This window comes from Camelina sativa, chromosome 13, assembly GCF_000633955.1.
Source record: "Camelina sativa cultivar DH55 chromosome 13, Cs, whole genome shotgun sequence".
Classification (NCBI taxonomy): Eukaryota; Viridiplantae; Streptophyta; class Magnoliopsida; order Brassicales; family Brassicaceae; genus Camelina; species Camelina sativa.
In genome coordinates, this window is record NC_025697.1 from 21,099,687 (window position 1) to 21,121,184 (window position 21,498).

The 21,498-nt window shown below is 34.0% G+C and overlaps 5 protein-coding genes and 1 long non-coding RNA gene across 9 annotated transcripts in view; 4 read left to right on the top strand and 2 right to left on the bottom strand.

Annotated features, from left to right (window-relative positions):
* LOC104737335 lies at positions 20 to 401 on the bottom strand. Its single transcript, XR_759721.2, has 2 exons — positions 313 to 401; positions 20 to 213 (listed from the first exon to the last, which is right to left on the bottom strand). It is a non-coding gene; the product is annotated as an uncharacterized LOC104737335 (long non-coding RNA).
* On the top strand, positions 213 to 1,298 carry LOC104737334 (peptide methionine sulfoxide reductase B5-like). The gene is made up of 3 exons (XM_010457483.2): positions 213 to 481; positions 649 to 805; positions 914 to 1,298. Exons 1-3 carry the CDS (start codon positions 381 to 383, stop codon positions 1,076 to 1,078), a joined length of 423 nt encoding a protein of 140 aa, XP_010455785.1. The 5' UTR covers positions 213 to 380; the 3' UTR covers positions 1,079 to 1,298.
* LOC104737336 (peptide methionine sulfoxide reductase B5-like) lies at positions 2,572 to 3,608 on the top strand. The gene is made up of 3 exons (XM_010457484.2): positions 2,572 to 2,837; positions 3,024 to 3,180; positions 3,280 to 3,608. The coding sequence occupies exons 1-3, from the start codon at positions 2,740 to 2,742 to the stop codon at positions 3,439 to 3,441; spliced, it is 417 nt and encodes a 138-aa protein (XP_010455786.1). The 5' UTR covers positions 2,572 to 2,739; the 3' UTR covers positions 3,442 to 3,608.
* On the top strand, positions 10,189 to 14,774 carry LOC109124494 (K(+) efflux antiporter 3, chloroplastic-like). The gene is made up of 18 exons (XM_010457485.2): positions 10,189 to 10,570; positions 10,707 to 11,045; positions 11,137 to 11,238; positions 11,330 to 11,410; positions 11,629 to 11,730; positions 11,878 to 11,955; positions 12,064 to 12,132; positions 12,300 to 12,350; positions 12,482 to 12,595; positions 12,681 to 12,782; positions 12,866 to 13,000; positions 13,083 to 13,264; positions 13,365 to 13,500; positions 13,585 to 13,656; positions 13,744 to 13,839; positions 13,926 to 14,087; positions 14,174 to 14,263; positions 14,343 to 14,774. Exons 1-18 carry the CDS (start codon positions 10,520 to 10,522, stop codon positions 14,706 to 14,708), a joined length of 2,328 nt encoding a protein of 775 aa, XP_010455787.1. The 5' UTR covers positions 10,189 to 10,519; the 3' UTR covers positions 14,709 to 14,774.
* LOC104737340 (derlin-2.2) lies at positions 15,788 to 19,072 on the top strand. 2 transcript variants are annotated; one of them, XM_010457491.2, is made up of 6 exons: positions 15,788 to 16,055; positions 16,161 to 16,260; positions 17,952 to 18,166; positions 18,256 to 18,339; positions 18,430 to 18,483; positions 18,574 to 19,072. In XM_010457491.2, exons 1-6 carry the CDS (start codon positions 15,957 to 15,959, stop codon positions 18,754 to 18,756), a joined length of 735 nt encoding a protein of 244 aa, XP_010455793.1. In that variant the 5' UTR covers positions 15,788 to 15,956; the 3' UTR covers positions 18,757 to 19,072. The 2 variants fall into 2 exon arrangements, with proteins under 2 accessions (XP_010455793.1, XP_010455792.1); XM_010457490.2 differs by lacking the exons at positions 15,788 to 16,055; positions 16,161 to 16,260 and adding exons at positions 17,048 to 17,337; positions 17,443 to 17,542.
* LOC104737339 (cardiolipin synthase (CMP-forming), mitochondrial-like) overlaps positions 19,177 to 21,498 on the bottom strand; it is a 2,784-nt gene continuing 462 nt past the window's right edge. The window contains exons 2-9 of one of the 3 annotated variants that reach the window (XM_010457488.2): positions 21,010 to 21,159; positions 20,862 to 20,928; positions 20,711 to 20,785; positions 20,531 to 20,582; positions 20,036 to 20,121; positions 19,819 to 19,893; positions 19,638 to 19,732; positions 19,177 to 19,519 (exon numbers count right to left, since the gene is read on the bottom strand). In XM_010457488.2, coding sequence (XP_010455790.1) covers positions 19,426 to 19,519; positions 19,638 to 19,732; positions 19,819 to 19,893; positions 20,036 to 20,121; positions 20,531 to 20,582; positions 20,711 to 20,785; positions 20,862 to 20,928; positions 21,010 to 21,159 — 694 coding nt within the window. In that variant the 3' untranslated portion in view covers positions 19,177 to 19,425. Of the gene's footprint in view, positions 19,520 to 19,637; positions 19,733 to 19,818; positions 19,894 to 20,035; positions 20,122 to 20,530; positions 20,583 to 20,710; positions 20,786 to 20,861; positions 20,929 to 21,009; positions 21,493 to 21,498 lie in introns of those variants that run through there. The other 2 variants (XM_010457487.2, XM_010457486.2) reach the window with 2 other exon arrangements.

Sequence of the window (21,498 nt, forward strand, 5' to 3'; positions counted from 1 at the left end):
AGTCTGTATGATTTTTAACTGAATAAAAACGTATTCTTGTAATACAAAAGCTGCTATGCTGCACATGTCTTAAGCTCTATTGACACGTGCAAGATACACAAGTCTATAGATTCAGAACGTTTCATATGAATCTAGACGGAAAACTAGGAACCATACATCACAGAGTATTGTGTACAAATTAGATCCGCTGCAATTAATGTTTCAAGAACGTACCTTATCATCAAGCAATTCCAGCCTCTAGTTATTTTCAGCGGCGGTAGTTAGCATCCGAGGTGGTGGTCATGACGACAGATACTGGTTCGTTGGACCTACCTTATCATCAAGCAATTCCAGCCTCTAGTTATTTTCAGCGGCGGTAGTTAGCATCCGAGGTGGTGGTCATGACGACAGATACTGGTTCGTTGGTCAAAAAATCAGAGGAGGAGTGGCGTGCTGTTCTTTCACCTGAGCAATTTAGGATTCTCCGTGAGAGAGGCACTGAGTAAGGCTTTCTTTTTTTATAGATTCAGTATGTTTTCTTTTTCACCTTTTTGAGAGAAGAAGCTTAATTAGGCTGAGAGTGAATCTTACAGTAATTAAAACAAGTACTGTAGTTGCTTCTTGCTTTTGGTCTTTTGTTTTAATTGTACATATATTGGAACAAATCAGAAAGCCAGGAACTGGGGAATATGACAAGTTTTTTGAGGAAGGGATCTTCAGTTGCGTCGGATGCAAGACTCCTCTTTATAAATCAACCACAAAGTTCGATCCAGGATGTGGCTGGCCAGCTTTCTTTGAAGGACTCCCCGGTGCCATTAACCGATCCGTAAAGATTCTTCTCTTTTTGTAAATATTTGGTTTAATTTCATGATCAATACTGATAACTAATCAAAAACTCTTTCTGCTTGATTTGATTCTACATTATTTTTACCAGCCTGATCCAGATGGAGATGGAACTGAGATCACTTGTGCCGCTTGCGGTGGACATTTAGGTCATTTTCACAAAGGAGAAGGTTATGCTACTCCAACTGATGAACGCCATTGCGTTAACAGCGTTTCCATCAAATTTCACCCGGCCAAATCTTCCTCTGACACCTGAGGACGAGTAGTTGTTGATCGTACAATATCTGAGGATCAATGCAGCAGAAAAATAAAAATCTCGAGGTGTTAAATAATTTATCTCAACATTGATCTTAAATAATTTTGTTATTTAAGGATCATTAGTGTTTTTAAAACATGTCTGTTTAAAGAACCTTATCTGTTTTTTTTTTGTGTGGTCAAACTGAATCTTATCTTATCTTATCTAGATCCTTTGGTTATAACGACATTTCTATAATTTTCAATGTTATATAATGTCGTAGATTTGATGATGATGATGGTATCATATTCATGAGGATGGTATAAAAGGCAATGATGGTATGATGCTATTGATGATTATAGTATGATAATTTGGTGGATTAATGATTATTAACCCATGAAAGTGATGAAACTATTACAATCCGACACATATGACCCATTAAGTCATCAACACATTGAATCCTATACTACTTCATTTGACTCATCGACTCTTTAAGGATCAAAAATATTGAAACCACATATCAGAGTAACAGAGTTGATGAGTCGGATCCATTCCTTAATCATCCTCCTATAGTCCTCAATCATCTCTCAGTTATCTGTTTTGTACATTTATTACTTGATTTTCTAAATTTTGTAAGATCATTCATCTAATACTTATCAAAGAAAGATCATTTATCTAATACAAGTCAATTTTTACATTCATAATTAATTCATATGGTATAAGAGCCTATACGACTCCTAAACCTAAATTACTTCTAACCGCCTCTCTTTCGATTTTCTTCCTGTTTCTCTTCTCTTCTTCGTTCTTATGGATTCTCATAATGTCAACCTCAAGCCACACCAAGTCACCAACTCACCTATTCCTACCAACACTGCTTCTCTTCTTAACGTCAATATATATATGTTGGGTCTGGACTCTGGAGAATTGACTCTTATATTTTATCATTTTAGTAAGCATTTCAATCTTAATGCCCTCCACTAAAAAAAGTTTCCATTTATAGAAAATTATTTTTTCTTTTCTGTTGCTTAATATATATTTGCATGTCTTCTAACCAAAACTGGGAAGCACGGCTCTGTCACAATGTTGCGCATGCGGGGCATGTCCACATATGTACTATCTTGACACAGACCGTTACATGCATTAATTCTTCTCTTTATGACAAGAAGATAAGAATTCTTGTCAAATTATTATTAAAAGAAACAAAGCTACTCTTATAGTGCCATAAATTATAATGATAGCCCAAAAAAGCCGGTTCAGCCATGTCTGGCTCGTGATGTCTAATCACAAATCCGAAATCTTGAAATTGTTTATAACAATATTATCCCAATCTTTCTAAAGCTTATCTCAAATTGGGATTTTTTTTAAACCCTTTTTCAAAAAATATTGGGATTCTTCTTTTTATATGAAGCCAAATCTGGGGAACAGAACTGGACGGCTGGCAAATGAGCAACTTTGGCATTACGTGAATGATTCAATAACTTAATAAATCATTGACCTGTCTATATAGATTATATACAAACAGTTCATATGATATGAATGTAGATGCAAAACTAGAATCATACATCAATTAAAATTAGGTACAAATATACATCACTACATTGATTCAAGAAGAACATACCTCCTGATCATCATCATCAGACCATTCCCTCTGTCGCAGTTTCAGCCTCTCCGTGGTGGTCATCATGGAAGCTCCTGGCTTAGTGGTCCAAAAAACAGAGGAGGAGTGGCGTACGGTGCTTTCTCCTGAGCAGTTTCGGATTCTCCGTCAAAAAGGGACCGAGTACGTTGTCTAGTTGGTTATCTTGGTTACTATATAACCCTTAGATTTTAATTAGGCTAGTCCAAGTATAGATTACTTAGTCATTCGAGTACATTGAAAATGAAATATTTGCAAAAAGGCACTGAGTATGTTCTTGATTTGGTCTCCCCTGATGTTTTTTTTGTTGTTGTTGTCAAAATATATCAGAAAGCCAGGAACTGGGGAATATGACAAGTTTTTCGAGGAAGGGATCTTCAGTTGCGTCGGATGCAAGACTCCTCTTTATAAGTCAACCACAAAGTTCGATCCCGGATGTGGCTGGCCAGCTTTCTTTGAAGGACTTCCCGGTGCCATAAACCGATCCGTAAAGACATTCTTCTCCTTTGTATGTTTTTTGGGTTAAATTACTGACTACTAGCTAACTAGTAACCAAAATCTCTTTTTTGCTTTGATATATTACCAGCCTGATCCAGATGGGAGAAGAACTGAGATCACTTGTGCAGCGTGTGATGGACATTTAGGCCATGTTTTCAAAGGAGAAGGTTACGGTACTCCAACCGATGAACGTCATTGCGTTAACAGCGTTTCAATCAGTTTCAGTCCGGCAAAACCTTCCCTTCTCTAGTCTGATCATAGGATATGTATGATCCTCTAATCAGATTTTCTTGTACTATCGTCTTCGAAAATCTCTGGTAAAAACATCATCATCATGTTGTGTATATGCACTTTGTGTGGTGGTGAATGCAACATGTAATAAGATTCATCAATTAATGAGATTTGGCTTTTAAACCTCTTGTATAAATTTGCAATCTTATATATATATATATATATATATATATATATATATATATAAATATTATAAGACAAGTAGTGATTTTTTAAATCGTTAGCTCAAAATCAAAATAACTATGGAAAATCTCTACAATCACAATCAAATTTACAACCTTATACAATACTCCCTCTTTTCATAATATAGGATGTTTTAGAGGTTTTTGCTTGTTTCATAATATAGGATGTTTTCAATTTTTGAGACAACTTTTAGACTACTTTTATATTTTCTTATTATTTATTTATGTAGTCTTGTTTTTGATTGGTTAAACTTTTTAAAAGTAAACATTTTTTTATTATGCGTGCTTTGGCTAAAACATCTTATATTTTGAAACGGAGGGAGTACTAGATTAGGACCCGCCCGATGTACGGGTTTAAAGTTTTTTAAATAAATTAAATTTAACAAAAAATATAAAATAAATATTTTTAATAAGTAAAAACTATCTATAAAAATAAATTGATACACAGAATTGTCAAATATAATATTTGGTGTAAATAGTGCGACTCTGCAGTTGAGACTATTAATCATGTTTTTTTGAATGTTCTAGCTCGCTCGTGTGAAGTTTGGGATTTATCTCCGACTCTAGTCTCGTCAGAGAGTTTTCCATATGAGTCGATGTACTCGAATTTGGATTTTTTGTCTGGAGGGATACCTCTCAACAGGGTGATCCTGATCAACTTCTTCAATTACCATAGATTTTATGGGCCATAAATAAAAACGTTTTTCAAGGTTTAGAGATCGAGGCGAATGATATAATTGTTCAGGCTTTGGACGATAACTTAGCCTAGGAAGAGGCTAACTCTTTTACGGCGGATCATGCCAGCTCCATCTCCGTCTTCGGATGTCCAGGTTTCTTCACTTGGTTGTCAGATTGATGGTTCTTGGAAAGCAACCAATGTGCATTCAGGATTGGGCTGGTGGTGTTGCGTTAGTGAGGAGCGAACATTGTTGTTGGGGGCCAAGTGTCTAAGATGGAGCCCATCCCCCCTACATTCGGAGTTAGAAGCGTTGTTGTCGGTCATGGAGCGGATACGTGCTGCTAGGATCGCTTGTCAACATTTTGAGACTGATTTTGCTGAGTTGCTCACTATTGTGCAGTCCCTAAAGATTAGCCGTCCTTCTCCAACCTGCTTGATGAGTTTAACTCACTGGAGTCCTTCCCACTATTCTATATTTCTTTGATCCCGCGTGTGTCAAATACAAATGCAGATTGTCTTGCTCGTGCTTCGTGTTCTCTTATCTCTGAAGTTTCTTTTGTAAACCCCTTCCCTCCAGCTTGAATAACTAACCGAAGAATTTCCTTTTAATTTATTATTTGGTTGAGAAAAAAAAAGGTAAATGGATACACTTTTAGTTAAAGAAAATAGTTGTAGATGAGTTCAAAGTTATTAAAATTAAATTAAATTTAACAAAGAATATATATTTAATTCTTTTCATAAGTAAAAACAATGTGTAAAAGTAAAGAGATAAACTTTTAGTTATAGAAAATAGTTATTTTTTTTGCTATAATACACTAATGTATATCCATTTACAAATCTACTATATACATTACCACTAAAAGTGTATTTGTACACATAAATATATTTTACTTTTAAAATATACTCTTTAGTCTTTACTACTACCAACAAATTATCTTTATGAAGACATTAAATAACTTATTATATGTTTCTTCACTTTAGCATTTTTATAGTTACAAAAACGCATACGTTAATATTACATACTCCTATCTTATATATTACAATAACAGTATTTTTGAATAAATTATTTGATTGATGAAAAAATATGAGACGATCTTTTTATATTTTTTACTTCAACCATCTTTTTCTTTATGTAAAGGTGAGTATTTACATTTGTTTTAGAAACAGTAATTAATTGTATATTTTCACAATCATTTTTTTATCTTATATAAAAAGTAATCATTTTTCTTGTAAAATTAGCAACTTAAAATTAAAATAGATCAACTATATTATAATTTCGAATTTTATGATATATATATATATATATAATTTCCTTATAATGATCTTTTAAAAATTTAAAGCTGTTTAAATTTTATAATTTTCTTATAATTGCTTTTTAATATTTTTAAAACTGTTAATAGATTTGTTTTACATTTGGAAGTTTACAAAGATTTTTTTTTCTTTAAAAGATTTCAAATTAAAATTAGGTTTTCTTTTCTCTATTTTACTTTTATATAAAACATTTTTATGGTAGGTTTTGAATTTTTACATTTTTATTTTTTAAAATTTTAATAAATTTAGAATTGACATATGTCAACATCTGAATGATGCAATTTACATATGTCACGATATTGTTAATGAGTAATTTTGACATCAAGCTTTATATAATAAGATGTTTAAGGTATATAACTATCTCATATTCTAAAATAATATAAATTAGTATAATTAATAAATATAATTCATAAGTTTGAGCCAAGTTATAAGTTTTGAGCCAAATTCAGCACAAAATATGTACAACCCTAAATCATGACATAATCCTAACGTAATTGATCTTACAACCAAAATTTCTAACTCAATAAAATTGTTGATTTTATAAAACTTCATATCTAGATTTGTTGAGTATAATTTAGCAAAATCTCCATCAATGGAGAATGAGACTTGCCAAATGAAGGAGGAAGAAAACGACTTTAATTAAAAGTAAAATAAAATTTATTCTTTCTCTCTTTTACAGTCTAACCGCGGACGCCAAAAAACTCTTCAAAACTAAAACAAAACAAAAAATCTTACAACTCTGTAATTTGTATCATTTTTATCATCCACAAACGATGGCCCAACTTAGAAACTTGTTATATATCACTTTTCTGATGATTTGGTTACGTTGATAATCAATGGTGGTTATTATCTATTCGCCAGGGAAATAGAGAATTTAGTTATATAACATTTAAAAAACACACTCAATAGAGTGAAACTAAATGTTTACATAAACTTAAATCACATCAAACACACTCAATAGAATGAATAATAAATCTAACTACATAAAACACACACTCAATAGAGTGAATAATAAATCTAACTAAAGCATCTACATAAACTGATCCTAAACTCGGCAACTCGCACCTCGATTAAAAACACTGAAATTTTTTCGAGTTCTGACTGGTCCGGGCGAAGGGTCTCTAGGCGGAGATGGAGAGCGTCTCCTACTCCATCTCCTAGTACATCTCTTCTTCTTCGAAGTTTTAGGACCCAATCTGAGAAGAGCTTGCCACTCCCATCTTGTTGGAGCTAGTTTTTTTATTACAACTTTAATGTTATTAATTGTAAGTAATAATAAACATAAATATAATCATTTTAAATAAGACTTTACTGTTTTTTTATGTTTTATGCTTATTTGGACACTTTAGAATCAAAATTCTGATTTTTATATTTATCTCTAAACTATTAATTATACAAATAGATATCATATATGATGTAATGTAATGGTGAAGTGTGAACTCACTTTTGTTATCAATCAACTTTCTAATTTGTCCGTTTATACTTTAGACAAAATTAAATATTGTAGTTGATGTCATTAATTAATTATTAATTAAAACTATATTTTAACCCGTGGTACATTGCATGCATATAATTTTTATTATTATTTTTATTTTATATTTTATTTGTTTGTTAAATATTGGATATTTTTCAAATAGAGGAATAACTAAATTTTTCGACTGTTTGCGCGGCTGAATGTTTATATTAATCATTTGTTGTTATATTAAGTTTGTTTTGTTTAGTGTTTGAGATTCTTTTTTTATTTTTAATTATTATAACAAAAGATAAGGGATCTAAATACATAGTAAGTCATTTGTACGCTATGATGAAGTCATAATCTTAGTTAAATCAACTTAATTTTATATGACAAATATTCTAATATTAATAGTGTTGACAAATAATAAAATGAAGATTTAACTCGTGTTAGCACAAATTTAATGATATTTTATTAATTCCAACATCTCATTTTCATAACTCATCTACTATATAACCATATTTTATAGTATTTTAAAAAATTTTAGTTTACATATTTGTAATATTTTAAAATTTTATTAAGTTTATAGATATTAGTTATAATATTTAAATAAATGTGAATCAAAGTTTTTTTTAGATTAAGAATCAAAGTTCACAGGTTTTGGAAAACAAAATAGGAATCAAATTGTTGTTTTCTTTGTTTGTAAAGGATTCAGAGATAGAATATCTTCAATACACAATAGAAAGTGTGGTTAAATATATCATAGTTTTGGTTTTCATATTGATTCGGTTGTATTTTTTTAGTTGGAATGATATGTAAAATATTTAGGAAACAAAATCTGAAATAGTGTTATTTTTGAAAATTATTTAGGGATTAACGTTGTAAATAAGTACAAATAAAAGGGTATAACCCAAAATGTACTTCAAATATATATATATATATATATATATATATATATGGTATGTGTTTCTTCGTGTATCAGTATTACTCCCTGTTTTAAAAATCTCCGCGATTATCCGATTATGCCCGTCTAGTTTAGTTATAACTTGTCTACTCTGATTACTTCCGCTTAATTTTGTATATACCGATTATTTTTGAAGCCAAATATATATCAAATATATATTTTTTGTTATTTAGACATTTAAATTAAGAGTTTATGATGTTTTACAATTAGTAATGTACAAAATTTTAATGAAAATCATAAAGTTTTCTTTTAAAATTATGTTTTTATGTGTTACAGTACTATAGTTTTATATTTTATTTGATATTTTTAACATAAACATAATTATTCATATATTTTAATATTTTATATTTGTATTTTATTATTAATTTAATAAAATAATCCTAAAACTAATCCCCGACTAATCCTGTTTAATTCCTGATTTTTTTGCTAGGCATTAGGTCTACCTTGACCGCAGACTAACACCTTGCGATTTCTAAAACAGGGAGCCTACCTAGAATCGTCAACGCTCTATATGTAAATATATTATGAATAATCCATTTTTTCATAATACCAACACGTACTATCCTATTAATCAGATAATCTTGAATGGCATGGAACTAATACTTGAATTTGTTTGTAAACCACTAGAAATCAGAATGTTAATCATTCAGATAATCTATTTGCATTTTCTGTTTCCACTAAGTATTATATTCTGTCAAGTCCAACTCCAATTTAACCCCAGCTTATTAAAGGATATATATGTATAATTATATTTCATTTGGGATAGCCACGCCCAATCGAAGCCATTGCTTTCTAGCTGAGAAAGATCGCTAGTTATAGAATTTCAAATTTTTATATATATGAGTTGTTGGGATCAAAACACTATAGATCACCAGCGAGTAACAATGCATATGTTCATCTGCATGGTACAAACGTGTTAGGGTCTCGTTCATATATGACCAGTGATGACAATACGTGTTCTTTATCTCAATGCCTCACAACTTCCGTTTGTCTTTGTACTACCGCTCATTAGTGTAATCATATAGTAAAATGTAAAACCACATTGTCACAAATGACAAATTAATCAAAACTAGTAACACATTATATTGTCTCGTTGTCAGTGATCCACTAGCTAGTCACAGCACCAAAAATGATGAAGTCACGCCAGCTGTAAACGGTAAGTATTCATCTCTTTTCACATGCAATAATAATGTGTCAATGACAATTAATATACATGTACATGTGGGGATTAGACGTTCTTGATTCTTCAAAGATTACATGACAGCCATATCTAGTAGTTATAATTTATGCGTGGTGGATGTAATGAGGGTTATTGGTTAGTGGATTTCAAAATCAAAATATATGTGTTATAGGATTTTAGCCAAACCCTAGCAACTTAACTCTCCAACCTCAAAATTTCTCTTCGTACTCATTCACTCTCTGCCTCGCTCGCTTTGTCTGAATTAACACTCATTATTTTCCTGTTTATGAGTTTTCACTAAACTAAGATACCTCAATTTGTTTGCGGTCGTGGCCTAGCCGTAGCAGCAAACCGAAACAAAATATGAAGGCAGCTCCGGAAGCTGGTGGTTTGATAAAAAGATCCGAAGAGGAGTGGCGTGCGGTTCTATTTCCTGAACAGTTTAAGAAGAACTTACGGAGAAATTTATTGAGTAACTGAATCCAATTGTTTTCCCTTCCTCCTCTTATTTTTCAAATTTTTTTTAGGTTTTATTTCGTTTCTTAAGCTGCACGTTTTAGGTTTGAGAACGTTTAAATTTGTTTTTATTTATTTTCTGACTGATAATTATACATTTCTTGTTGTTCTTCAAACTTTGTAAACAATTGTTTCGACATAATCAAAATTAAATATGTGAAAAAAAAATCAAAATTATATAAAAAAAAAACAAAAAATTTGGTGAGCTCATATGAGGCCCACCAAACAAAAAGTTCGGCCCGTGAATAAAAAACACAAAACATAATGGCACGTGCAAAGTATAGTAGCCGTTTACTAAACCGGACCAATAACCGGTTTACATGTTAGCAACAGAAGAACCAAAAGGATTGTCTTCTTCTACAATCAGAATCTGTCTGTGTGGCTTGTAACGACGCTTCATTATCAGTGACTTCTTTAGTTTTATCCACAAAAAATAATGAGATTTATAAAAAAAAAAAAAAATGAATCTTTTATCTCTCTAGACTTGAAAATTTCCCTCCTTTCTCACTCCCTATGCATGTATACGTATATAGAATCGTATATCTGGCGAGAATACACGCAAGGTGTTCTCGTCTCTGACGTGGTCTATTGTCTTCCTTAGCTTTTAGTCAATTTCTTCGTCGGTGTATTTGTTCTGTACTAATATTATCTGAAAAATTAAAAGTTTTGAGTCTTTAGGGTTTATGGGTGACAAAAGTTATTGCCTTTAGGCTCTTTTCTTTTTTTTTAGTTCTGTGGATTTCATCTCAAAAATGGCAATTAGTACTATGCTAGGGTCCATCTCTTGTTGCCCCTCTCCCAAGGTATTCTTCTTCTTCTTCTCCGGCTGACTGGGATAAAAATCACTTCTTTATGTGAAAGTCTTGATATTGGTGACAGTGATTCCTGTTTTGTTGAATCTCTTGGGTTCTGATTTTAGTGGGTTTGATTCGATTGCAGGGGTATGAGATAGTTAAACAACACAGTGGTCGATTGAAGCATTGTGTTTTCACGGTGAAATCGTCGTGTGTGCCTGTGTATTCGGAAGGCGCAAACTGTGGGTTCAAGTTGCATTCTTTTGGGGGTACAGATTTAGTTAAAAGAAGGGTTTTTTTGGATACTTCTAGAAGATTCTATTTCCAAGGTAGATGGTCTGAATCCTCCGGGAGGAGAGTGGTACATACTTATGATGTAGCAAGTGCTGTTGATGTAATCAATGATCTTGGATTCGATACTTTGACCTTCTTGATGGTCACTGTTATTATTGTCCCTGCATTCAGAATCCTCAAAGCCAGTCCGGTATAACACAATATACTACTACATGGGGTTACTTTATAGTCTTGGTTATTACTACTTGGCGATAATATTTGTAGTTTTGATGGTCTCCCAGATACTTGGTTTCTTCTTTGCTGGTGTTGTCCTCAATCAATTTGGTTTGATTAGAAATCTCACAGATGTTAAAGTTCTTTCGGAATGGGGGATTCTTTTCCTGGTGAGCATTTGATTCATGTCGTTGATTGAAAAGCTTTACGCATCATCGAATAAGTGGTAATGACTCTGCTTTTCCTGATTATCTTTGGCAGCTCTTTGAGATGGGTCTAGAGCTTTCACTTGCACGTCTCAAAGCTCTCGCAAAATATGCTTTTGGCATGGGACTAACTCAGGTTTGGACCTTAAACCGTTTACATTTCTTCTTATATCTTCACTTTTGTCAGATAAACATCTCAAGAGTCAATAATCTCTAAGACTTTGTTATGAAACTTTATAGACCATATCACAATTGCTATATCATTGTTTGCAAAGATGTTAGTGTCATACATCATTTGTTTAACGTTACCTTACATTGTATTGTTTTACACTGACCCTTTTCCTTGTTTTAAAGGTTTTGTTATGCACGCTTGCATTCACTGCTTTTGAACTCCCACCTAATGGAGCCATAGGAACACGAATTCTTGAATTCCTTTTTCATTCAAGGAATGACTTGGTAAGGCTTTTCACTTGGGGTGTTCTTAAGATTTTGTTCCATGTATTTAAAATTTTAGCAGACGCATGTTTTCGCAATCTCAGATGCTTTATGCTGGACTTCTTCAGATATATGCTAGTATGATCTATACTTTCTGTAAAACTCCAGGTCAACATTAGAAGCATTGATGAGGCCGTAGTCATTGGCGCTGCTCTTTCATTGTCATCTTCAGCTTTTGTTCTACAGGTATTATCACAGTTGCAAGACTTTTAAGTCATATTTGTACATTGGTAACGAGAAGAGGCAAACTCAATCAAGAATTTATATTTCTACTGACAATTTCGAAGTGTATAGCTTCTTGCAGAAAAAGGTGAGCTCCCTACAAGATTTGGCTCAGCAACCTTGGGAATTCTTCTTCTACAGGTTTTGCTTATCCTTTATTAATCCCTGTATTCTATTCTATGACTTGTTATCCGATACTCATAAGTTATGAAAATATGTGTTTTAAAAATTCATCCAAGATATGCAAAAATCTTGTGCAAACTCCTGAATTAGACAAACGTTTCCCTTACTCATTCCATTGTTTGCAGGATATAGCTGTTGTACCGTTACTAGTCGTTCTTCCGGTGTTGGAAAGCCAGGTAACTTGGCTATCTACTTTTTTGAGCTTTTGTGGAGTATTGTTTAGACAAAGCTATAAAAAAATGCGTGACTTTTATTAGTATCGATTAAACCTTTGCACTTAATATCTGAATCTCCATAATTTTGCAAGAATCTTGGTGGGGAAAGTATATGGCCGGAGCTTGCAAAAGAAAGTGCAAAGGCTCTTGGTGGGTTGGGCATTCTCTCTCTTGGAGGAAAGTTCTTTCTCCGTAGAATCTTCGATGTAAGTTATTTCGTGTCCTTATAACTTTACAGGACGCTGTATTATTTGGTCAAGAGCTTAATACTAACCTTAAAACAATATTCAGGTTGTTGCAGAAACCAGAAGCTCGGAAGCTTTTGTGGCCCTTTGCCTTCTCACAGTTGCTGGGACTTCACTTCTGACTCAAAAGCTTGGTTTCAGCGATACGGTTTGAATTAATTCCCCTTCCGAAATATAATTTTTCATCTAAAATCCTCACTTTAATGTCCCTAACTCAATCTTACTTTGAAGCTTGGAGCTTTTCTTGCTGGTGCACTTCTAGCGGAAACAAATTTCCGAACACAAATAGAAGCTGATATTAGGCCGTTTAGAGGGTTACTTCTCGGTTTATTCTTTGTGACCACAGGAACTTCCATTGACATGGAGGTAAAATGTTATATTGCATCGCATAAAGATTCAAAGGTTTCCGGTGAAACATATGAAACATTTCTTATCCATGTTTTTGCAGGTTTTGTTTCGAGAATGGCCTAATGTTCTCTCACTCTTGGGCGGTCTGATTGTGATCAAAACACTTATCATAACCGCAATCGGTCCCCGAGTTGGTCTCACATTACAAGAAAGTGTAAGAATCGGTTTTCTTCTTTCCCAAGGAGGGGAATTCGCATTTGTTGTGTTCTCTTTAGCCAACAGGTTTCTTTTCTAACTGCTCAAAATTCTCAAAACATAAAATTAGACTCGACATGTCCGTTACTAATTAGGTGGTCATGATTGTTACATATCATTTGTGCAGGCTAGGAGTGCTTCCAAATGAGCTGAACAAGCTGCTCATTATCGTAGTTGTTTTGTCTATGGCGTTAACACCTTATCTTAACCAACTTGGCAAAAGAGCTGCTGATTTTCTTGATGAGAAACTTGATCCTGGAGATGTAACTTTTTAAAAATTTCTATCTGTGCTCTTATATGAAAAATAAGATTTTGCAGTCGTCATGAATCTGTTGACAATTCTGCAGAGAATAGGTGAGGATGTGAACTTTGACGTCAGTGAATCAATAGTCATCATTGGATTTGGACAAATGGGTCAGGTAAAAGTCATTATTTGCTTTCCTGCAAAAGTTGTGCTGAGTGGTGAGGGGTGATCTTATTCTTATCAAGTCGATATGATTTTGCAGGTGCTGGCCAATTTTTTGTCGACGCCATTGGTCTCAGATAGTGATCTTGTGGGATGGCCTTATATTGGTTTTGATCTGAATCCTGCTGTAGTAAAGGTCTGAAACAGATAACTTGGTAGTGATCTGATGAAATTGTAGGCATCTCTAAACTGTTTCTTTCTTTATGTTGGTTGTGTTTGTAGGAATCAAGGAAACAAGGTTTCCCGATATTGTATGGAGACGGATCTAGACCATCGGTTTTGCAGTCTGCAGGTGTTTCATCTCCTAAAGCTATCATGATAATGTATAAAGGCAAGAAGAGAACTACTGAGGCCGTTCAAAGACTCCGTCTCGCCTTCCCCGGGGTAATTTTTGGCTCTTCCTTCTTTCCTTGATCAAATCAAACATGTGAGAAATTGCCAGAGGATGATTGCTTTTAATATATTACCAGAGTCCGATTTACGCAAGAGCTCAAGACTTACCGCATCTCCTTGAACTAAAGAAAGTAGGAGTCACAGATGCAATCCTCGAAAATGCAGAGGTAAAAAAAAAAAGGTTCTCTTTCTTGATTACACTGAGATTTCGGTCTGAACGAGTTTGTTTTGTTTCGGTTTTTACAGACAAGTCTACAGCTAGGTTCGAAGCTGTTGACAGGATTTGGAGTAATGTCTGACGACGTAAGCTTTCTGAGCAAAGTATTCAGGGATTCAATGGAGATTCAAGCTCAAGAAGAAATCACAGCTAATGAAAACAGTAACGCAGTTAGTTTGAAGCCAATGCAAATGAAAGCTTCAGATATAAACGTTGAGCCAGCTGGTGCGCAGGTGCAGCTCATGAAGCCAATGCAAATGAAGGCTTCTGATTCAAACGCAGACTCTGCAGAGATTCTTCAAGAAAGAGATGGTTTGAGTCAGCTTGAGAATGATTCTTCTTCTGTGAATATAGATAATGGATTTGTTGGTAAAGCTGATAAAGCTCAAGAGTAAAAAAAAAAAAAATGCTCAAAATTCTAACATTATTTTTTTCTTTCTAAAAGAATTTACATTTTTCTTCTCTGTGATTATTATTGTATATTCCAGTTTTAACTCAAAATCTGAGGGTACTATTCAATCTTGGATTAATAGAATATATGAATCCGAATATAATCCAGTGTTAGATTATAATGCACAAATATATTATTTTTTAATGTCATAAAATTCTTAAATTATAAAAATAGAAAATTAACTTTAAAGCATTGATCTAATAATTTCTCCTGAAATCATTTTTAAAAAAATCGTTAGAATATAGTTTTGGTATATAAAAAAAACACTTAATGTACAAATAAAGAAGTTCTGGTTATATTGATAGAACTAAATTCCGGTTCGATTAAGCAAACTACAGTAAAACCTTAATAAATTAATAATGTTTGGACCATGAAATTCTATTAATTTATAGAGGTTTTAATTTATCGATAATTTAATAATTATTAATTTATAAAGAGAATTTTCTAATTTGTTAAAAAAAATTTAAAAATAAAATTTAATCGTTATAATTAATATTTTTATAAAACCAATTGAAATGAAAATAACAATTATTATGTTTTGAAGATAGTACTCAAAGATTTTTATACAGTTAAATATTAAAAATGAACTCTAATAAAAATTAATGTGTATATATATACATATATTTATATAATTTTATATAATTATTAATTTATATTATTGATGGGACCATATATTTACAAATGATTTTCAAAAAAATTATTATTTTATTATATTATCGAATTATGTCTAAAATTATACTAATTCCAACTTGGGACCGAATAAATTTATTAATTTATAGAGATTATTAGTTTAACGAGTATTAATTTACAAGGTTCTACGTTAGTGTTAAGTGTTAACCCTTGACGTCATTAATCTCTTATCATTGGGTAGTAACAACCACGCGCTTAGATTCGTTCGGCTTGGGTCAAAATTAAACAAAAAAAAAACACTGCAAATGTCAAACTTTTAATTTAATTAATTTTGCGTAAATAAATAAATATACGAATGAAGAAGAAGAAGAAGCTCTCAACAGTATCGATTTCGTTTGTTTTCTTTTCTGTGTAGCGTCAAATTTTTTTGAAATCTGAAACACTGAGAAAAAAGACGAAGAAGAAGCTTTTCGTTGATTCCGTTTGGGGTTCATTACGGTTTGAATTTTTTTAACTCTTGTTAGATTGATCGGGTCGATTGCGATTTACGGAGAAGAAGGATATGGCTCAGGCTGTAGAAGAATGGTATAAACAGATGCCGATCATCACTCGCTCTTATCTCACGGCTGCTGTTATCACCACCGTCGGATGTTCCCTCGATGTACCTGCTGATTCCCGAATCTTTTGTCTTGTGAAATTCGACATTTTTGATTTTGTTTCTCTTCCTAAATGACCCTTTGTGGGTTTCATATTCTGATTGGTGCAGATTATATCACCGTATAACCTCTACTTGAATCCTACCCTTTTCGTGAAGCAATACCAATATTGGCGTCTCGTTACTAATTTCTTGTATTTCCGCAAGATGGGTAATTTTTTTTCTTACACTCACTCTTTTAAGACAAAAATTGGACACGACAAGTTTCTGTCTTTTGTGGATTTTCTCTCTGTAGCTCTGCACAAAAGCTCTGTATATGGTGTATTCATTGATGTAGGTAGACTCACAAAGTAGTGATTCTTTAGTTTCTGAAATGTTCCCTTTTTCAGTTGTACAAAATCTGAAGCTTTTAGATTGAGTTGAACCTTTGCATCTCATGCTTTACGTATTTTGTGTGTTTTGTCACATTACTTAGCTCTATGTTGCTGACAACGTTTAGCTGCTGCGTTTAATAGTGATTTGACTGAATTGATTGTGTAATTTTTGATTGCCTAGTTTGATATTGCTTATTATTATTGAAAATTTCATTATCTTCTTGGTTTTTTTTTTTTTTTTNTATATTTATATAATTTTATATAATTATTAATTTATATTATTGATGGGACCATATATTTACAAATGATTTTCAAAAAAATTATTATTTTATTATATTATCGAATTATGTCTAAAATTATACTAATTCCAACTTGGGACCGAATAAATTTATTAATTTATAGAGATTATTAGTTTAACGAGTATTAATTTACAAGGTTCTACGTTAGTGTTAAGTGTTAACCCTTGACGTCATTAATCTCTTATCATTGGGTAGTAACAACCACGCGCTTAGATTCGTTCGGCTTGGGTCAAAATTAAACAAAAAAAAAACACTGCAAATGTCAAACTTTTAATTTAATTAATTTTGCGTAAATAAATAAATATACGAATGAAGAAGAAGAAGAAGCTCTCAACAGTATCGATTTCGTTTGTTTTCTTTTCTGTGTAGCGTCAAATTTTTTTGAAATCTGAAACACTGAGAAAAAAGACGAAGAAGAAGCTTTTCGTTGATTCCGTTTGGGGTTCATTACGGTTTGAATTTTTTTAACTCTTGTTAGATTGATCGGGTCGATTGCGATTTACGGAGAAGAAGGATATGGCTCAGGCTGTAGAAGAATGGTATAAACAGATGCCGATCATCACTCGCTCTTATCTCACGGCTGCTGTTATCACCACCGTCGGATGTTCCCTCGATGTACCTGCTGATTCCCGAATCTTTTGTCTTGTGAAATTCGACATTTTTGATTTTGTTTCTCTTCCTAAATGACCCTTTGTGGGTTTCATATTCTGATTGGTGCAGATTATATCACCGTATAACCTCTACTTGAATCCTACCCTTTTCGTGAAGCAATACCAATATTGGCGTCTCGTTACTAATTTCTTGTATTTCCGCAAGATGGGTAATTTTTTTTCTTACACTCACTCTTTTAAGACAAAAATTGGACACGACAAGTTTCTGTCTTTTGTGGATTTTCTCTCTGTAGCTCTGCACAAAAGCTCTGTATATGGTGTATTCATTGATGTAGGTAGACTCACAAAGTAGTGATTCTTTAGTTTCTGAAATGTTCCCTTTTTCAGTTGTACAAAATCTGAAGCTTTTAGATTGAGTTGAACCTTTGCATCTCATGCTTTACGTATTTTGTGTGTTTTGTCACATTACTTAGCTCTATGTTGCTGACAACGTTTAGCTGCTGCGTTTAATAGTGATTTGACTGAATTGATTGTGTAATTTTTGATTGCCTAGTTTGATATTGCTTATTATTATTGAAAATTTCATTATCTTCTTGGTTTTTTTTTTTTTTTTGGCAGATTTGGACTTCATGTTCCATATGTTCTTTCTTGCACGGTACTGCAAACTCCTCGAAGAAAACTCATTCAGGGGAAAGACTGCTGATTTCCTTTACATGCTTCTGTTTGGAGCGTCTGTTTTGACTGGTATTGTTCTTATCGGTGGAATGATACCGTACTTGTCTGCATCATTTGCTAAAATCATATTTCTCAGCAACTCATTGACTTTCATGATGGTTGGTAACTTTTTTTATCCCACCTTGTTTTCCCACAAATTTAAGTCATCTCTAGATATCAGCAGCTAATAGTCTCTCATGTTTTACAGGTATACGTATGGAGCAAACAAAATCCTTATATTCACATGAGTTTTCTTGGTCTGTTCACTTTCACTGCAGCTTACCTACCATGGGTGAGTTATAAGTTCTTGCTTCCCTTTTTTCCCCCTTTAACTTCAACCAGAAAGAAGAGATAACATTTTCTGCAAAATCCGGCATTGCAGGTGCTTCTTGGGTTCTCTATCCTTGTTGGTGCCAGTGCTTGGGTGGATCTTCTGGTATATACTCAACTATCCAAAAGTTTCTTCTCCAATCCCTTTTAATCTTTATCCTCCACTTAATTTTGACCCTATCCACAACAATTGCAGGGTATGATAGCTGGTCACGCTTACTACTTTCTGGCTGAGGTTTATCCGCGAATGACTAACCGTCATCCTTTAAAGACTCCATCATTCCTCACAGCCCTATTTGCAGATGAACCAGTTGTGGTTGCACGGCCTGAAAACGTGAGGTTTGCTCCTGCACCTTTTGATGAGATCCACCAAGATTGATTCTGATCTTACTTTTTCCAAACCGGAGCACCAATGCACGGCTTGTTGGTCAGATATAATATAAATGGTAAAAAAGGCAGATGTTACACGGTCTATTAACTCTGACACGCTACTTGTGAGTTGTGACCCACATACCCTAGTTTCTAGTAGTTGGGTGTGTTTTGGTCTTTCTCTTTTCTCCCATCTCTTTATCTTGTTGTGTATACAAATTTGCTTCCCTCTCTTATGTTGTTATGGATATTGGACACACTCAAATTGTACACAGCCTCCAGAAGTGTCGTAATGTTTCGGGTCAAAGTTAAAGTTCTTTGTCTCCCCACTCAAGTATCACTGATTTTACTCGTCATAAGAGCCCAAAGTCAATTTATTTACAAAGTTCGCCTTTACTCATTTTCAGACAAATCTTACAAGAAGCTCGGGAAAAAACAAATCGAACCCCTCTTTTTTTGTACAAGAAAACAACAGGACATCGTTTTATAATAGTTCGCAGGCTTCTTGTAAACAACAACTCCTTCTCTGTTCAACTCTTGTAAACAACTAGTCTCTTTTTCTATATTGATGTTAGCAGTGAAAACAGCGAGAGCTGCGTATTCCGGAAAACAACAAGACATGTTCAAGCTTCTTTCGATATATGGCCCGGCGTGTGAGTTTATAAACGTTGGTTGGACACTATGATCTCTTGATCATAGAGATAGGTCTCTTCTTCCAGTATTGTACACCATAAGCTGCAGTTGAAGCCATAGTCGTTGAAGCAACTAACCAGCTGGATACAAAACAAAATAAGACCAATAACGAGGTTTCAGCGAACACACTTCATATGTTTGTAACTTAACGGCAGTAATTAGTCCAGGCTGCGTGGTAATTGGAAAAAGACCTATTACCTTAGATAAGTGATCCATGTCTGGGTATCTGGATTCCCAAACTCGGGTTGAAGTAGTGCACCAGCGACTAGAGCCAACTGGAAAACTGTATTCACCTGTTGATGAACATGTTCCGTTAACTAACCTGTTACGCAAACCAAAGATGCAAACATGATAACAAACTGTCACCTAGAGATCATACCTTGCTTATAAACAATGGTTCTACTTTCTGAGCGCTTGAACCATCGAGGTTGAAGAAATCACTCCAACTCTTCCACTGAAAGAAACAAGACCAATATGATTCCCATCAATAGTTCAGTTCATGTTCTTGTTAAATCATATGGCTGAGCGGCCCAACAATGTTTCCAAAAGCAAGAGACATAAGTTGAGTGGTCTAGCTCAAAGTTACAAGAACTCACCTTCCAGTCCAAGTTTAGTGCCCTTAGGTAAACTGCACCACCGACGAGTGCAACATCCCGTAACAGCACAATCCCTACCAGTCCAGCTTTAGAGCACAAATGTCACATGAATCCACCAAAACAAAGTTTAGTATCAGAGCCTTTTAAGATTTTTGCAAGGCAGTATTCCAATCTAGGACTACCTTAACTAACAAACACAGCCAAGTTCAGCAACTAATTTAGTTAAATTAGTCGGTTTCCCCGTCATATAAATACATGCAATGTTTAAAAGAGGTCTGTTCAAGGAGATCAAAGGAACGAAAATTAAAACTACAAAAACTCACATACATTTCCCAAGGTTGTAGACCATTCAATTCGAGTGTAAAATCAAAGCACATTTTCCTTACAAGAAAAAATACATCCCTTCGATTTTGTCAACTCTAGATATGCCAACATTTTGATCGTAACTGCTATCTTATTATCTACCAGGACAAGAAGAGATGTAAGAATACTCACGATGTAAGAGATCCTTCTGCACCATTGCTACTGCGACACACCCGATGAGAATCTGAAATTAAACACGAGCATAACCAAGAAAACTGAGATGAAATGAAACCTCACACATGTCTTCAGAGAAACCAACCCTAACCCCTAAACACATTCAGAGAACATCCATAATAGATCAAAAGAATTTACCTTGTCTGCAAGAGGATCAAGGTACGAGCCAACCACAGAATTAATCTTCATCCTCCTAGCCATGTAACCATCTAACTACAAAATCAAGAATCTCAAAAAATTATGATTCGAAAACAATGTTGAAACAAAAATCACAGAGAAAGATGAATACCCAATCACTAGCTCCAGAAACAGCTAAACCTACGAAAGCATGAGAATACATCTCATTCGAGATCATCCTACAATACAACCACAATCAAGTTTTCAGATTCTTCAATCCCCAACACTTTCTTCTGATAAAGAGATACTTATATACTTACCACCAAAGCGCAGGACCAGATACTAATCTCGCCATTGATATCGAATTCGGCACATTAACAAAACTCGTGATTACCCCACCATTCTCCTCCTTCGAGTCGTCAGGATGCACCGTTGGCGCCACAGACTGTAACCCTAACTGTCTTGGAAACCTAGTTCTTCTTCTAATTCGATCCAATCCAAGATTCAGAGCTTCGACCTTCTTGAAAACAGCGCCGTTTCCGCGCCAATGCAGAGGTGTGGCAGACTGAAGCAGTTTCCAAGGAGGAGAAGACAAGAAGAGAGGTCCATGAAGAGGAACGAACCATTTCGAAATCGGAGACAATCGGTGTGAGAAGTGTGGGAACAACGGCGAAAACTGCGGTGGGATCAGAGAGACGGTTCCGCCGGAAGGTGATGAAGCGGTTGCGGCGGTGAAGAACGGTCTTGTTTTCCGGTGATTGATTTCAACTAGCTTTCTGAAGGATCTGTAAAACGCCATTGATCAACAA